The sequence below is a fragment of the Pistacia vera genome, unplaced genomic scaffold (genome assembly GCF_008641045.1).
Source record: "Pistacia vera cultivar Batoury unplaced genomic scaffold, PisVer_v2 Contig105, whole genome shotgun sequence".
Taxonomy (NCBI): Eukaryota; Viridiplantae; Streptophyta; class Magnoliopsida; order Sapindales; family Anacardiaceae; genus Pistacia; species Pistacia vera.
Genome location: NW_022195082.1, coordinates 492,690 through 509,906, shown reverse-complemented (window position 1 = coordinate 509,906; position 17,217 = coordinate 492,690). Strand labels below are relative to the sequence as shown.

The 17,217-nt window shown below is 34.8% G+C and overlaps 4 protein-coding genes across 4 annotated transcripts; 2 read left to right on the top strand and 2 right to left on the bottom strand.

The window, feature by feature from the left end:
* The first annotated feature begins 320 nt into the window (after positions 1-320).
* LOC116127851 (NAC domain-containing protein 41-like) lies at positions 321-1,407 on the top strand. The gene is made up of 4 exons (XM_031413514.1): positions 321-516; positions 796-1,070; positions 1,152-1,240; positions 1,329-1,407. Exons 1-4 carry the CDS (start codon positions 321-323, stop codon positions 1,405-1,407), a joined length of 639 nt encoding a protein of 212 aa, XP_031269374.1.
* LOC116128015 (pentatricopeptide repeat-containing protein At3g57430, chloroplastic) lies at positions 1,405-4,314 on the bottom strand. Its single transcript, XM_031413689.1, has one exon. It carries the CDS (start codon positions 4,202-4,204, stop codon positions 1,562-1,564), a length of 2,643 nt encoding a protein of 880 aa, XP_031269549.1. The 5' UTR covers positions 4,205-4,314; the 3' UTR covers positions 1,405-1,561.
* Positions 4,315-4,730: 416 nt separating this feature from the next.
* LOC116128005 (DNA-binding protein REB1) lies at positions 4,731-7,807 on the bottom strand. The gene is made up of 2 exons (XM_031413678.1): positions 7,251-7,807; positions 4,731-6,933 (listed from the first exon to the last, which is right to left on the bottom strand). The coding sequence occupies exon 2, from the start codon at positions 6,873-6,875 to the stop codon at positions 4,929-4,931; it is 1,947 nt and encodes a 648-aa protein (XP_031269538.1). The 5' UTR covers positions 6,876-6,933; positions 7,251-7,807; the 3' UTR covers positions 4,731-4,928.
* Positions 7,808-12,621: 4,814 nt separating this feature from the next.
* On the top strand, positions 12,622-16,566 carry LOC116128050 (mitochondrial amidoxime reducing component 2). The gene is made up of 8 exons (XM_031413723.1): positions 12,622-12,787; positions 13,998-14,147; positions 14,797-14,973; positions 15,204-15,292; positions 15,383-15,447; positions 15,684-15,786; positions 16,210-16,320; positions 16,414-16,566. The coding sequence occupies exons 1-8, from the start codon at positions 12,673-12,675 to the stop codon at positions 16,537-16,539; spliced, it is 936 nt and encodes a 311-aa protein (XP_031269583.1). The 5' UTR covers positions 12,622-12,672; the 3' UTR covers positions 16,540-16,566.
* The last annotated feature ends 651 nt before the right edge of the window (positions 16,567-17,217 follow it).

Here is a 17,217-nt window from a genome sequence, read left to right as displayed (position 1 = left end):
AAGACATCGACAGTCGATATAAAAATCAAGTTCAGATTATTGTCATTTACATAAATACCCCTGTTCTCTAATATTTGAATTGTTTTTAAATTTTAAATACTTAGTTGTAACATCGAGTTTAAATGGGTTTTGTGAGGATTCATGCATTCTCGTCGTCCAATGGTGATTAGGAAACCACAATTTCCTTGTGATGCAAGGACTTCAAAATGTCTATATAAACCCAACTCAATAACAAAATCATTTCATATCCATCACTGAAATTTTGTTTTTTCTGCTTCCACTGATTTCAAAAACTTCGATTTTCTTGCAAAAACCACCCCATGGCTGGAAATGTTGATGACAATTTTGTCCCTAGCGTTCCACCTCTTCTCCCTCGTGGGTGCAAGTTTTCTCCTGACAATGGAGTATTGATAGAGTTTTACTTGAAGAAGAAGATACTTGGTAAGCCTCTTCCCTCTGATTGTATACCAACTGTTGAAGTCTACTCCAGAAACCCAACTCAACTTCCATTGCCAAGTGAGCATTCTCTTGTAAAATTATTACTATCATTTTGTATATCGTTTACTAATTCATCTCAACACATTTGAATTTGTTATATAAGTTCCGTTATACGAAATTTTCATATGTGGACGTTCTGATTTTAAGAAATCTCGAATCAAAGACCAAGTTCACTGATTTTTGTTAGACAGAATGATCGCATTGTTATATTTCTTTGAATCGTTTCTTTTTTTTCACATGAGACAATGTTCTAGAAATAGCACGCGAAAATTTAAGTATTCTTGAGAAATTTTGCAGCCGGTGATTTTTGGAGAGTAGAAAATGAGTGGTATTTCTTCACCACCAAGCCACACAACGATTCTGTAACCCTAACCAATGATGGCTACTATTCTGTTATAAAGGAGGAGGAAACAATTAAACAAGAAGATGAAGAGATTGGGTTCATGAGAACTTTGGCTTATTTTCAAGGAACGCCACCAAGTGGCAAGAAATCCAAATGGACCATTTATGAGTTTAGGGTTAAACCAAATACTATTCCTACCATTCAACATGATGATGCTCTGAAAGCAAAGGTGATTGAATCTCCATCTTTATAATTTTACTTTATAATTAAAAAGGCTTTCGTTTTGATGTTGTTATTAATTGTGTTTCAGGTTTCGAGTTTTGTTGTATGTAAACTTTCGATTGAAAAGAAGAAAAGAAAGTACACAAGGAAAAACAAGAATGATAGCATGAAGTCGAGGTGATCATCGGCGAATTAGGGTTCGATAAGATTTGGTTTTTTGACTATGTAATTTGAGTTTCTATAGTTTGTACTTGCTGCTTTGCAGTCAAAATTACGAGCATGGATACTTCGCTAACTCAACTAGAAAGATACAACATTTCTCTGAAAAAGGGCCAACTTCGTGATCATCTAATAAATTCTTGTATATTCTTTGATAAATCAGGCATCACTAGCATAGTATAAATGTTGGAAATCAAAAGAAAAAAAAAATTAATACAATTGTACATACCATAGGAGTTACAAGGAATCTTTTCTTGCAAGAATAACCAATCAGCCTTTTCACCAGTAATCTCCACATGAACAAGTTCCATTTCTAAAATGATGGAACCTCTTCACATCTCTCAAGATGATTTCCCTACCCTCGATCTTTGAGATAAATTTACTAGCAAGATGGCAATCATTGCAAACTCTGAGGTTCTTGGCAACTCTGATGGTAGTTCCAGGAGGGGTATTGAGGATACCAAACGCTATGGCCAATTTCTCACTGTGTCCACAGAGTAAAGTTTCTTTCTCTTCCTCATCAACATTGTGAAGAACGCAAGAAGTATCAGGCACATAACCCTCCTTTCTCATTCTTTCGGAGAGGGTTTCGAGGAATCCACGGAGCAGCTCACTTTGTTCATGTGATCCATCCCCAGCTACAAACTTGTGAATCTCATCTCCAAACTCAATCCAACTGCAACCTGGCTCTTTTCTGACACCCATTTCCCTCATCTTCTTCCGGACATCCGTTGCCTTGTCCCAGAGTCCAGCAGATGAGTAGATGTTGGAGAGCAGAACATAGTGGCTTGCCACATCAGGTTCCAAGCGCAAAAGATTATGAGCTGCAATTTCCCCAATTTCTACATTCTGGTGAATCCGACAAGCACCAAGCATGCTACTCCAGGCACCAACTTTGTCAAATTCTGCGGGCATTGTGTTTATGAGTTGATATGCTTCCTCCACTTTACCTGCCCGACCAAGCAAGTCAACAACGCAAGCATAGTGATCTGGTGTAGGTTTAATCCCATGGTCATCTTTCATTCTGTAGAATAAGTTTATCCCTTCATCTACCATCCCCGCATGACTACATGTTGCAAATACTGCAATGAAAGTAACTTCATTAGGCTTTACATCCCCACCCCTAGCACCTTCTGCCACCAATTTTTTAAACAATTCTAAGGCTTCCTCTCCTTTACCATGCATCCCGTAAGCCATGATAATAACATTCCAGGTTATCACATTTCTAATGGGCATCAGGTCAAAAACTCTTCTAGATAAGTTCAAATAGCCACATTTGGAGTACATGTCAACTAATGCACTTCCCACGGCAACATCGGTTACCAACATATTTCTTGTGGCATAAGCATGGATCTCTTTCCCTTTTGCTAAAGCTGACAGGGCAGCACAACCAGGTAGAACTGTCATGAGGGTTATTGAATTTGGTTTCAAAGAAACTGATGTCCCATCCTTACTGTCCTCATCATTCCTGCCCATTTTTTCTTCTATTCTTTGCATCTCACACAACAAAAGAAGTGCATCACTATAACGTCCACAAATAGTGTAACCAGTTATCATTGTGTTCCAAGAAACTCTATCTCTAGCCTCCATGCTGTCAAAAATGGTTTCTGAAATGTCTATCCTCCCCATTCTAGAGTACATGTCCATAAGTGCGTTTTGCACATACCTGTTTCTCTCTAAACTCCGCTTTATTACATATCCATGGATTCCTTCTTTGCGTGGAAATGCTTCGCTACGCACACAAGCAGGCACAACACTTGCCATTGTGGTGGCGTTTGCACAAAGCCCAGCATTCTCTTCCATCTCAATGAATAGCATCAATGCCTCCTCATCACACTCGTTTTGCGCATAACCAGTGATCATAGCATTCCAAAGCGCAATTTTCCTATCCAAAATACCATGAAAAACTCGACGACCACTCTCAACCTCTCTACAATTACAATACATATCAACTAAAGCACTACCAACAAAAGAGTTACCCCTTAAAACATCATTTCTCAATGCATAACCATGAATTTCCTTTCCAGCATCTAACATCCCCAAGTGTGAGCAAGCAGGGAGCACACTTGCAATCGTGACCCCATCAGGTTTAATCCCTTCAAGTACCATACCACTCAAGAACCATAATGCCTCCACAAACCTATCATTTTGAGACAATGAACTAATAATCGTATTCCAGGAAACCAAATCACGATCTCCAAACGACTCAAACAAAAATTTTGCATCATCGACTCTACCTAACTTTGCATACATTGCCATCAAAGCGTTAATGGTAAACGTTTTCCAATCACCTACTCTTAAACTATACCCATGTACTTCCTTCCCAAGCCTCAAACCCTCGCGCTTCCGCAAATTCGAACATGCAAGCGCCATGCTCACCAAAGTAAACGAACTAGGCTCCACATCATCACACAACATCAACCTAAACGCTTCTAACGCTAGCTCCCATTCCTCAAAACGACACAATGCATTAATCATTGTATTCCAAGACACTTGGTCTCTCTCAGTAATTTGATCAAACACCTTATACACTTCCCACAAATCACTACCACATTTACCATACATATTCACAAGAGTATTGGCTACGGTCACTGAAGATGACCCGTACCCATATTTGAAAACATGGGCATGGATCTGTTTCCCCAAATTCAAGTCCTGGAGACCCGACACGGCCTTCAGGACTGCAGGGAAAGCAAAGTTATCGGGTTGGGTACCCGAACGGGTCATTTCAATGTAGGTGAAAATGGCTTCATGGAACTGGTTGGAGCGGGTTTTGGAGCGGAGGGACTCCAGCCATGTGGCGTTGAAGCTTTTTTGGGGAGTGGGTTGTGGAAACGAGGTGGTGGTGGCGGGTGGGCGGTGGGTTTGGAGGGAATTGAGTGGTTGTGAAGAGAGGGAAATGAGAGGTTGGGTGTAGGACATTTGGTCGTTTTTACCGTTAAGGGAAGTTCAAGGTTTGGTTATTAAGTGAGATAAATCGGACACAGTGAGACTAGTGTGCTGCTGCTGCCCTTGATGGGTAATGTTACCACGTTTAATTCAAAATCCAAATTCTCTCTCTTTCAAGTACCAAAATAATATCCGGAAAACTATGGTGCTTGCGATACTGGTGTCAATGGCCGGTCCATAGGCCAGCAATGTTACCTTATATAGACCAAATTCCCTCTTTCAGATACTATTACATTATAACAAGAAAACGTTATCTTTGTCTAATTGAATAATTATATAAGAAATAACCGAATTATGGTATTACAACTCAGGGATTATATTATCTCAATGACATTGATGCGTTTGAGACAATATGTAATTTGGTCTTCATAACGAATTTCGATTTCTTCGCTACATTTTATCCTTTTATTGAGTAAAAATTGGAACTAAAAGAATTAAATACTTGAAAAATAAAACAAGATCCAAACTATCATCTACAAATTTTGAAGCCCAAAAAGTATTGAAACAATAAAGAAAGAACAGGAATTAAGACACCTTAAAAAAGAAATAATACAAAGACAGCCTATAACAGGTATGTCTTCTAGAGTTTAACCTACAAAATTTACCATCTCAAGCATTGCTCTTCATTGAAATCCTGCAACATGTCCCTATCTTGATTATGGGTGAGGAAATAGTATTCAGCAATCGGGCATCTTGATCAGTCAACTGCTGGTTTGCTATTATAGGCCTCTCTAGCTTCAAGTACATCTGGGCAATATCTGGATGAAAGAATTTCAACTTGTTCGGCGAATGATTTGTTTCTGTCTGGACCCAAGTGTTTGATCATTTGGTTCCATCGCTTTCGACAAATAACTCCAGACCTGTCCTCGAGAAGATTGTCCCAGTCGACATCCTCTATACAGCAAGCATCCAAGTTGGAGAGAGCAATTACCATGTGATAGTCATCAGTATCACGCCATTTCCCTTCAACAACCAATGGTGAAGTTAACTGATCATACCATTTCACGCAGCAAACTGGACCTGATCTGGTTTCCAGTCTGTCACAGATTGCCTCCCAACTGATATTATCTCGCAACATTCCATGCTTGGATTTCCTTTCTTCGGAAGCCTTCATACGCAAATCCATATTCACCAAGTCAAATAATTTCTGGTACTCCTCTTGGTTCCATTGTCCTTTCCTCCTATTGGGCAATCTTATTCTCCGCCATGTATCCTTCACATGAAACCTATGCTTGCCAAGCGCCTCAGCCAACATTTTCCAACTAGAGCCATGTTTTTCATGAAACTTCCGGATAAGTTCTATCTCTTCAGGAGTCCATTTACGGTTTTCAGCTCTTTCAAATAAAATATGAGCTCGATAATATACAGCCACATAAGGCCTCCAGGGTAAGGCTGCTCCAATTTCCTTCCAACAGTTTCTAACTTCTGGGTGAGATCTACAATGCAAAACCATATTTAGACCTTCTTCACCCAATTCATGAGACTCTATGTAGTTAAGAACAGCCTTTTTAACAATTTCATCTTCTTCTCGAGAGAATCGCTTACCACGAACTAAGCCATCCTCAGAATTTTTGGCATCAGATAGAGTAAAAACCTCCACCTGATCAGAAAAGCTTACTTTCTTAGAGCTCTCTTTCTGTGAAGAATTTTCAGATGGCGCACCTTTTTTGGTTCTTGGCACTTTTTTGCTACCTCCCTTTGAATGATCTTTCACTGACTTGGACTTCTTCTTCTTTTCTTTGTTGCTATCTACTTCAACAACCACATGCCCTTCTATATTTCTACCACTTGCATCATTACTTTCACTGTCTCTAATATTTTTATCATTAACTTCACTGTTTACATCACCCACCGCATTGATGTGTTTCTTACGTTTTCTCTTCTTCTCTTTCCCTGAAATCTCAACCTTTTCCACAATATCTCCATCCAATTGCTCCCTTTCACTTTTGTCTTCTCCATGGGTCACCTTGTTCATTACAATGGCATCACCGCCCTCTTTTTCCCTCTTACGTTGTTTTTTCTTCTTCCTCTGATCACTTTCTTCCCCTTTCATTGTTTCAGCAGAGTCTTGCTCTTCTTGATTCGTTTGCCCCTCAACAAACTCTTCAATTTTTCTTTTCTTCTTCTTCATCTTATCCTTTTCATTTTCAATACTATTCCTATCAACATCACCCTCAGTTACAGCCTCATTAACACTAACTTCATCCATCTTCTTGTTTTTCTTCTTCTTCTTCTTATCCCTATGCACATCACTATCCATTACAGCCTTACTTTGATTATCACCGAATCCAGCATCATTGCCACCACTCTCCAACACCTCCTCATTCTCCTTTTTCTCACCCTTCACATCACTTTCTTTAACACACTGAATTCGACTTTCACTTAATTCAACACCAACGTCACATCCCTTCTTCTTCTTCTTCTTCTTCTTCTTCTTATCCTCATCAACAACATCCTCCAATACAACATCACTTTTGCCAGCACTTAATTCAACAACATCAATCTCCTGTCTCTTCTTTCTCTTCTTCTCCTTATCTTCGACATCATCGTCCACATTAGTACACGATTCATTTTCTCTATCGCTTACATCATCCTCGTATTTCTTCCTTTCATCACCTTTCTTCCCAATTGTTTTCTTACCCATCTGATAAAAAACTTCCCTCAAGCTCTTTCACTAGTTACCAAAAGCTCCTCAAGCGAAACTAAAAACAAGACAAACACATAAACATAAGTCACAACTCCAATACTTCATATTAATTTCCAAGCAATAAGATATGCTAAAAAGATCAAAATTTTGATCAGACTCCATAAATTATTCCACAAAATTAGTTTTAAATTTAAAATACTGAACTTTCAACAGTACAGATCTCAATCCCTGCCGAAACAAAAACATGAGCAATTCAAATCAATCTCAAATGCTTCTAATTGCCTAGTTTTAACAATTACAAATCTTCATCAATGTTCTTATTATTAATTAAAAAAAAAAATGATGAAGCAAAATAAAAATGAATAAATAAACCTTTTCGAACTGGAATGGAGCAGGCCCTAGGACGCCCTCACACGGCCGAAACTGAAGGCGGCGTCAGAGCTAGGGTTCGGTGGTTTCCTCAACCGTTGGCAGTGATCGCGAGTTGATAACGAGAGTAAAGAGAGGCGCGGCTTCTAGATTGCGAGGGATAGTCTTTTAGGGGTTATTTGTAGGGATATTTATAACACTACGAGGGTAAATATGACATTCCATAAACAATTTCTAAAATAAAATTAAAAACTAACAAAATGTCAAATAAAAGTTTGAAAAAGAAATTGAGAATTCCCAGTGGACCCAGTCAACTCAACCCGCCACCTGTAGCCACCGCATCACCACCACTAACCAGAAAAACCCAATCAACCAAGTTAATCACTGGAAATCTTCCAAAACAAATCCCACAAAGACAAAAGTTCCCCACCAACAATGGAAGTTTCAAACAAGTAACCCACAAAAAATTCTATCTTCACAAATCAACACAAAATGGAAAAAAAACCATGAAAACCACCGTCAATCCGAGTGTGGAGGAGCTGTGCAGTGGGGGTGGCGGCGTTTAGTATTGTTTGCGGCGAGAGAGTTGAGTGGGAAGAGGGGTGTGGCGGTGAGATGGAGAGAGGGAAAGTAATGGATGTTTTATTTAATTTTCATAGTATTTGTTATTTGATAATATAAAGGAGGGTAGAACAGATTTTTCACATAAAACTTTATGGCAAATTTCAGTACATTAACGTCCGTTATCTGACCTAACAAAAGAGTTTGCATCACTTAATCCCAGAGCAAGATGTAAATATACTTCAAATCTCGGGTGTGTTTGGATCGAGATCATATAAGATAACAGGGGTAATCTTCATTTATTTTACAAGATTCTGATATTTGGTTTGTAAGTAATAAAATATTATGAAAATCTTTTATTGTAAATAGTATTTATTGTTGGTAATGTGGGAGGTAGTTTGATACCCTCCCCCACCCTTAGGATTAAAACATTATTGGATAATTTTTATTTTTATATCTATTTTTCCCTTAATTAAATATCATTCTGACATAATTGTCCTCAAATGTCTACCAAATAATCATTACCTAGCCCCCCTACATTTAAGAAATTAGCTAAAACACTCTAGCCACAAAAAAATTTAAAAGTTAATAAAATACCCTCAGCCACCCAAGACTACCGTCAACTGTTACTCACCACCGTCAATCATCGGCGTCAGTCACAATAATAGTGCACAACCGACAGGATCTAGTCAATCGTGCGTTGATAAGGCCTTTTCACATGGCTATAGATCTGACTATTTCACAGCCAAAGATCTGGCATTTTCACGGCCACATCTTTGGCCATGAAACAACAATAGATATGTGATCCATGGTCGGAATGGCTTTACCAACGTATGGTCGGCCATACACGGCCAGTCGTGCACCATTCCATCAACTATCGGTGGTGATGGTTGGCTGCCGGCATTGGCTTGAGGTGGGTGGGGTGATTTTGCTACAAAATAAAGTTTTATATGACTAGGGTGTTTTAGCAAAATTTCAAATGTAAGCGGTTAAAAGAAATGATTGAAAAAATAATATTATATTAATATTTAAAAAAAAAAAAAGACAATTTAGTAATCTATATAATATATCCACCCATGATGTTTACCTAACCATAGTATTGATTAGACAGAAAAGAAAATGCTCAAAAGCAGTCTGTGATTCACTCACAATCCTCTCAACCAAATATATTATTCACCAATTTATTTGAACCAACCAAATACATTTTTTAAACATTCCTAATAATCTTCAAGGTGATTTATCTTTCTATTAATATAACATCCTCCTATAATAAAACATTATATGATCCAAACACTCCCTTAAGCGTGAAAGTTTAAATCTTCTTTTATTTTTATTTTAATTTAAAAGGTTAAATTTTTTATTAAGCCTTATATTGATTTTTCTTTTTAAAAAATACCCTTACATGCATATAACTATCGAAATAATGAAATAATAATAATAATAATAATACATTAATACTTAAATAAATTATTTAAAATTTAAAAAATTTATGTTGTCAATGGTCCCAAATCAAAACGCATTGTTGTCATTTGATCTATGTCTTCATATATATATATATATATATATATGACTGATATCAAACACTATTACTTTTTAAACAATGTGGTAGATGGAAATATCAAATGTCAACAAACATTTGGTATTGGTAGAGTTCTGAGTCATCTCAAATATATAAAGTGAAAAAGAGAATCGTGTTAAAGACAATTAGTTATGTATTTCTAGAAAAAAAAAAGAAAGAAAGGAGTAAAGTCTTATATTAATATCTCAATATTATTGACAAATTTTGAATGTTAGATTAATTGAATTGGATGAATATAAAAATGTCATTTCCATAAAACTTAAACAGAATAATATAGTAGTACATAAAAAATAGAGATGGCTCGCATTTTCGAAACTAGTTTGCTCACTAAAAAAAAAAAAAAAAAAAAAAAAAAAAAAAAAAAAAAAAAAAAAAAAGCACTAGAGATTTAGATCTATTTTCAAAACCTGCAATGTTTATACGAGAAAATGCCAAATATACGAGTTTTATTATTAAAAAAACCCTAAAATTAATGAAAATACATTAATATGTAAATAAGTGAGAAAATAGTATTACTCTACAAACTATAGGTTTTTTTTTTTTCTCTAAAATCAATTAATTCATAATTGGTCCATGGCCAAGATGGTCACCTTGCCTCAATTATAATCACTTTTTTCACTTTAGAATAATACTTATAAAGATCTTTATCCACCTTTTTATTTATTTATTTTTAAAGCTTTATTATAAAATAAAGTCCCTAGATTCAATAGGGACAATTTTGATATTCTTTAGGGTTGGACCGCTTCATTTTGTCTATTCCTTGGATTAAAAAAATCGTTTTTTTTATTTTAATTTTTATAGAATTTGTTGTATCCTTTTTTTAGAAAATGAGAATTATATTTATTTCTATTAAATGACTTTAATATCTTAACAAATTGACAAGTTTCTAAATATGTCTTTTTCTTCTCAATTATGCAATCTTCTTTTCAAAATTCATATACAAAATTACATGATTATAAATATGCAATAAGACAATAATTCACTTTCACTCACACACTCACGATTATATATGTAATATTCTCAGATGCGAAATCTAAAAATTTAAAATGTTTATCTCTATAACTAGTTGTATTATTCGTTATTATATTATATTTAGTTTTTGATGAAAAAATTTCTATTTGGTTTTTAATGTTTTAGGATAGCTAGCGATAATAAATTGAGTGGTATTGTTTAATAGATTTGCGTTAAAAAAAAAAATTTTCATTTATTATACATAGAGTGATGATTTTAAAATTAATAGTAGATTGCTATAATATGAAAAAATAAATATTAATGTGATTTTATTGCACAATATAAAAAGAGGGTTTACTCGACCTTGAGGTTTAATCATTATTTCCTTTAAATTTCAGAAATTAATATAAATTCTCTAATTGTTATTTGTTAGTAAGCTTTAGAATTTATAATAATTAATATGATGAGTTAATGTATATTTACTTAATTACCCTTCTACCCTTTTTTAGCACTAAAAACTTAACAATAGAAGATTTCTACTATTACTATAATAACAAAGAGATTTTTGTTATTTAATTATACTTGAAGAGAATATGTTATTAACCTTAAAATTAGTTTATCATATATTTATGGCGAAACAACATGTACCTACCAATAGTTTGCCGTAAAGACAATTTTGGTATCCATAAAGTTTGAAAATGAGAATTGCCTACATTCCATCCAAATTTGTTAAATAAAATTCATTTAAAGAAGGACAATATGATAATTTTATATCCAAACAAAAAAATCTAACCTTCTACATTTGCCACGTGTTCATTTTCTCTCTTTAATATTAATTTTATAAAAATCTTCCTTCTCAATTTTAATTATTTTATTTTTTTTAATTAGAATTCCGTCTTCATCTTCTTCTCTCGCCAGAACTAAGACAACAGCCAGCAAAAACGACCAAAGCCCCAAAAAAAACCTCACTTAGACAATCACCAAATGAATCAATGCAAAAAAATCCCAAAGAACCACTCTCAAACACTCAGAATAGTCAAAACATGCAAGGCACAGAAGTGCAGGCGCATGTGCAAGCGAAGACTTGGCATGGTTGGGGGAACAGGAAATCCTGGAAAATCAATCACCAATGCCAGAACCGATCAGAAATCCCCAAAAATCAAACAAAAACACAGAAAAAAAAAAAGCACTCCCAATCAATTTCCGATCAGAAACTTCGAAAGCCACCAATCAATCCCAATTCAACAAGCAACAAAAACCCTAGGGATTCAATTGGCTGTGAAAGGTGGACAAACGATGACGGGAAAAGTAGGGGTTTTGGAGAGGGCACACCGAAAAGACGATTGGCAAGGAGAGGAAAGGTTTCCGGTGAGGGGGCTTTTCTGGAAAATGGATGGGAAGTGTGACAAATAAGAGAGAGAGAGAATAAGAGAAAGAGAAGTGAGAGAAGAAGAAGAAAGATAAAAGATTTGGACAAATTCCTTTATGTTATTTTAATGCAAATTTTTTTTTATTTTTTTATTTTTTATGCAAAAACCCTAAAATATAAAAAGTCAACATTATCCAACAAAGATGATAGAATATCAATAATACAATTTTTGTTAATTGATTTCACTAACAAATTTAGACGAAAAGTGGGTTACTGTTATTTTTAAACTTTTTGGGTACTAAATTATACTTATGAGAAACTATGGGTGGGAAGATACCTTTCGACTTATATCTATGCAATAATGTTTTATTTATAATTGAGTCATACATGAATCATACAAATAGATAAAAATTACACGAAATTTATGTAAAATAACTATTTTATCATTTGCTCTTTGTCTATTTCTATAATTTAATTGTAAACATAATATTACTCATATTATGAGTTAATGACATTAATTCCCTTTATATATGAAACCTTTTGAGATTTTAGAAATAGCAAAAAGCAAAAATCTCTTTACCATTATGTTTTAAGTGTTAAAATAAATGATAAGAAGGTAATTTTATAACATTTACTATTTTATAACAGCGTCAATTTTAACTGCATTAACAGTTTATTAACAGCAGAAAGATTTGTATTATTTCAATGGGAGATTTTAATTTCATCAACTTTTTTTTATTAAATTTATTTCTTTATATTAATTTATTCCTTCATCTTCCATCACGGCACTTGGTATGAAGGATTAAAGACATCTGTATCACGTTTACGTGGACAAAGGATCGTGAAAGGGAGGCCCCACATTACAAATTCACAGTGGAAATGTCAACATTCTTGATATGTATAAGGACTTGAAAGCATCACCAGCTGAACTCTAACGCTACAGAAGCAAAACCAAAAAGGGGAGAATGGAGAAGGTTTCATCATCTTCTGAAGCTTCAGCCAAAGTGACATCAATCTTCATATACCCAGTTAAGTCATGCAGAGTAATTTCTGTTTCTCAGGCTCCCCTCACTCCCACTGGTAATTCAACTCAACCCATCATCAGCTTTTGCATGCTTTTCTTATTTTTCATTTCTTGTTCTTGTTCATGGATGTTTGTTTCCTTGACCCAGTTGATTTTTCTCACTGTTTAATCGGTTTATGGCTTAAAATCTTCTGTAGGATGATTTCACTCCTACTGTTAATTAAACTCAAACCCATTCTTTGACTTCTCATCATCACCTTTCACGTGCTTTTCTTATTTCATTTCTAGCTCTTGTTCATGGATATTTGTTTCCATGACCTAGTTGATTTTCCTCAGAGTGTTCAATTGGTTTGTGCATTAAAAGTAAAATCTTCAGTAGGATGATTTCACTCCTACTGGTAATTAAACTCATACCAACTCTTTTGACTGCTCATAATCACTTTCGTATATTTTTCTTATTTCCGTCTTTTGCTCTTCTTCATGTAATTTTTTTTATAGTTTTTATTTGTAACCCAATTGAATTTTTTTTTTTTTTCACTCTTAAATTGGATTATGCATGAAAATCTTCTGTATGGTGATTTATATGTGCGGCTCTTATTAGATTTCTTGGCTTTCTTAACCAAAAGTAAGTTTAATTTGATGACTAACTTATCTGCATAAGATTTGAATATTAATAGTTAATGTTAACCTTTATAGCTTATGCTTGCATGATACCAGAGCTAGAGGCTTCATGTTTAAATTTATCACTTGCCTTATCAATCTTGCCTATTAATTCAGTCAATCACATGAATCTCTGTTCAATTGATTTACTTCCGTTTGACTTTTGAATTCTCAGTTCGACAGGATCCCTTAGACCTTAAATTATATTCATGTTATGTGACAGACCTGTTGATAAATATTGATGTCGAACCCTTGTAATTCTCATTTATGCTTTTCTTTCTTGTTTTGTCAAATTTTGAGTAATCATGTGAATTTCTCTGAATAGCTTCTGGAATTGAATAATTTATATAAATTGTTTTGATGATGTTCTTTTAATGTTTTTGTTTTTAGGTTTTGTACTTGATCACTAGAGCAGTTAGCCAGTTTTATTTAGTTGTGTTTGTCATAGAGTGAATTTAAGCGTTCGATTGTATAAAGGTCTATCTGAATAATTGTGTTACTGTCATGGTTTTGAATAATTCTAGCTCCTAGTAAATCAATTCATTTGTGGTTCAGTTGTTCAACATGCAAAGTTAACTTCAATTTCTGTGTTTGGATATACTGCAGGATTTCGGTGGGATAGGCAGTGGATAATAGTTAATCAAAAAGGCAGGGCAGTTACGCAAAGAAACGAACCAAAGCTCGCTCTTGTTGAGGTTGAGCTTCCAAAGGAGGCATTTTTAGAAGGATGGGAGCCTACTGGGGGCTCATATATGGGTAACATCATTTTTCATTTCTATTTTACTTTTACTTTTCCTTTTTTTCCTTCTTTTTAAAAAATATTATGTTCATGGAGTTCAATACCCTCCTTTTTAATTTGAAGTGATGTTGTGGTTTCTTATTATTTCTTTCTTCGACTTGCTTGTCTAAACTGAAGATTAGTTCATCAGTAACAGAAGTTGTTGTCAATACCATCATGGTATGCTTGCACGAGTAGTCATCCTGAACTTAAATTTTAAAAGATTTGCATGAGAGATCTTTTCCATATAGATTGAAGTTTCATCTGATTGGATATCGTTTCTTTACTACTGTGATAATCTGAATAGTGTTAGTAAACATCATTGCAAAAATGTTTGAGTTAAAGTAAATGAGACTAGAAATAGTATTTCCTATATATACAGTGCAAGTTGTCATGGTGCTCAGGATTGTGTTATGCTTAGCCTTTTTAACTGTGACTTAAATCATTAATCTCTTATTTTGGGTATGAAGCCTTTTCCAGTTCAAATTTTACATTGACAGGCATGGTTTAGGTATCTTTAATTGCCTTTGGATTTATCTTCAAAATTGTCATTCCATGTGCTTCCCGTTTCTTTTTAATATGGTTTATGAGATTTTCGAATGTAACTTGACTCACTTTCTTTTACAGTAATAAAGGCTCCAGGGATGGATGTGCTTAAGATTTCGCTGAGTAAACCACATGATGTAACAGATGGTGTTTCCGTGTGGGAGTGGTCTGGCTCTGCATTGGATGAAGGAGCTGAAGCAGCAAACTGGTTTACAAAATTTCTCGGGAAAACTAGCCGGCTAGTTCGTTTTAATGCAGGTTGAATTTGGTTTTTGGTACATTTCATAAGTATAGCACGTTGGCTGCACTATGAGCGTAGTAAAAATCAGAAAACTTTAAGAGGGAATTCCTGGAGAAAAATATATGTAATGTAGGGAATACTGGTCATGAGCATAACTAATTTTTTAGCAGATGAATTTGTATAGTCTTACATATTTTAACTTTGACTTTGATGGTTGATAATTTGGCTGCATTTTGTGCTACTGCAGCATCAGAAAATAGGCCTGTGGATCCAGAATATGCTCGGGGACACAATCTAATGTTTTCCGACCAGTATCCATATATGCTTTTGTCTCAGGTTAGTCTTGAGAAACATGTAATATACACTGTCCTTTTTGTGACTTGGTATCTCAGAGCTTGAACTTATAAAAAGAATTATCTTTTGCAGGGGTCTTTGGATGCACTAAATAAGCTTCTCAATGAGCCTGTTCCAGTCAACCGTTTTAGACCCAAGTATGCCTTCGGATCATACCATCTCTGTTTATCATCTAAAAAGCTCCCAAATTTATTTTCTAGATGGACTTTCATTGCCAATTGCTGATGTTACATTATAACCTGCCCTAGGAGCCCATACTCATTATTGCCTTGGATACAAATATTATCAGATTTGTCTTGTTATTTTGAGATTTCCATTTGTTTCCCGTACTCGTATTTAGTCTATATATCTCATGTATACTTGTATGTGACAGCATCCTTGTCGATGGTTGCGAACCATTTTCTGAGGACTTATGGACTGAGGTCCGGATTAACAAGTTCACATTTGAAGGTGTCAAGTTATGCTCCCGTTGTAAGGTAAAAACTAAAAAGTTGCCTTTCTGCTTGTTCCTGAAAACTTTCCACTTTAGTGGTCGCGTCGGCTAAATAACTGTTGTACTTATCTATTGATTAGATAATATATGAAAGCTATTATGTAAATTTGTAATATAAGCGCTTACATGTTGATCAGTCAGTTGAATCCAAGCAGGTTTCGGATGTTTAGCTGTAAAAACCACGACAAAGTCCTGTTTGAAGAGTATAATCACCGTAGTTATCCGTTGCAAGAATCTGATAAAAATTACAGTTTATGTTTCCTTTTCAAACACCCTCTATAATAAATGAAAAAAATTGAATTTACCAACAAAATTTTATTAGTACAGATCCTATTAAATTATTTTGTGATATTATTTTTCTGACCTGGTGCTCATTCCAAGCTTATTTGCAAACAATGTTTTCCAGGTACCAACTATAAATCAGGACACTGGGATTGCTGGTTCTGAACCAAGTGAAACTCTGATGAAAATTAGATCAGACAAAGTGTTGCGCCCGAACCGAAAACAGCAGGGAAAGGTGAGAACCGAGAACCGAGAAGCCGTGAATCCAAAATTTTCAAACCATAATCTTCACATATGCAAATGAAAAATGAATAATGTTGTCTTGCAGATTTACTTTGGCCAGAGCTTAGTCTGCAAGGACAGCCTCACTAAAGGAAGGGGAAATGTGGTTAAAGTTGGGGATCCTGTTTTTGTCCTCAGGAAAGTCTCATCTGCTGCTGAAGCGGCTGCTTGAACTCTGTGGCATATCTGTTCGCTGCTGTAGTTTAAGTCTTAAAATAACTGCATACATCCGAAGTCTTATCCTACATTTTCTCATTGTAAGTGATGTATCATTTTATGTGGTATTACTGTATCTTTTGTCATACCAGTTTATCATTTACAAGTAAATACTGAAATAAGAGATAATGTACCGATATTTTAGTTTTCGAATAAATGATGTTGCTCCAGAGTAAGTTCTGTTGACTATTCTGGTGCTGGAATAAGAAACTGCTTGCCTATTTATTCAAGCATTTAATTCAACCTCTTGCTTCTTGTTTAGGCGAACCAGAAATGTCTCTTACTTGAGTCTTTGTTTTATAATTTAACCTTTTCATATAATATATTAAAAAGCATGCTTCAAAGTAGATTATCATATAATGAAGCATTGCTAAAGTAAATGATGGTTTATTGATAAGGCATATAACTAGAACAACTATGATTTATAAGAACTTTAAATTATACAATAAGTTATAGTTTCCATTGATGAACAATTCTGAGATATTCTTACCATTGAAGCAACAAAGACAAAGTCATTGGCTCATTGCCTCTCTCTCTTACTTGGTCCCGTTGTTTTTTTTTTTTTTTTTTTTTTGGGTAAATAAACTTTGTAAACAAAAAGAAGAGGTTACAAAGTAACACGAAAAAGGCACAC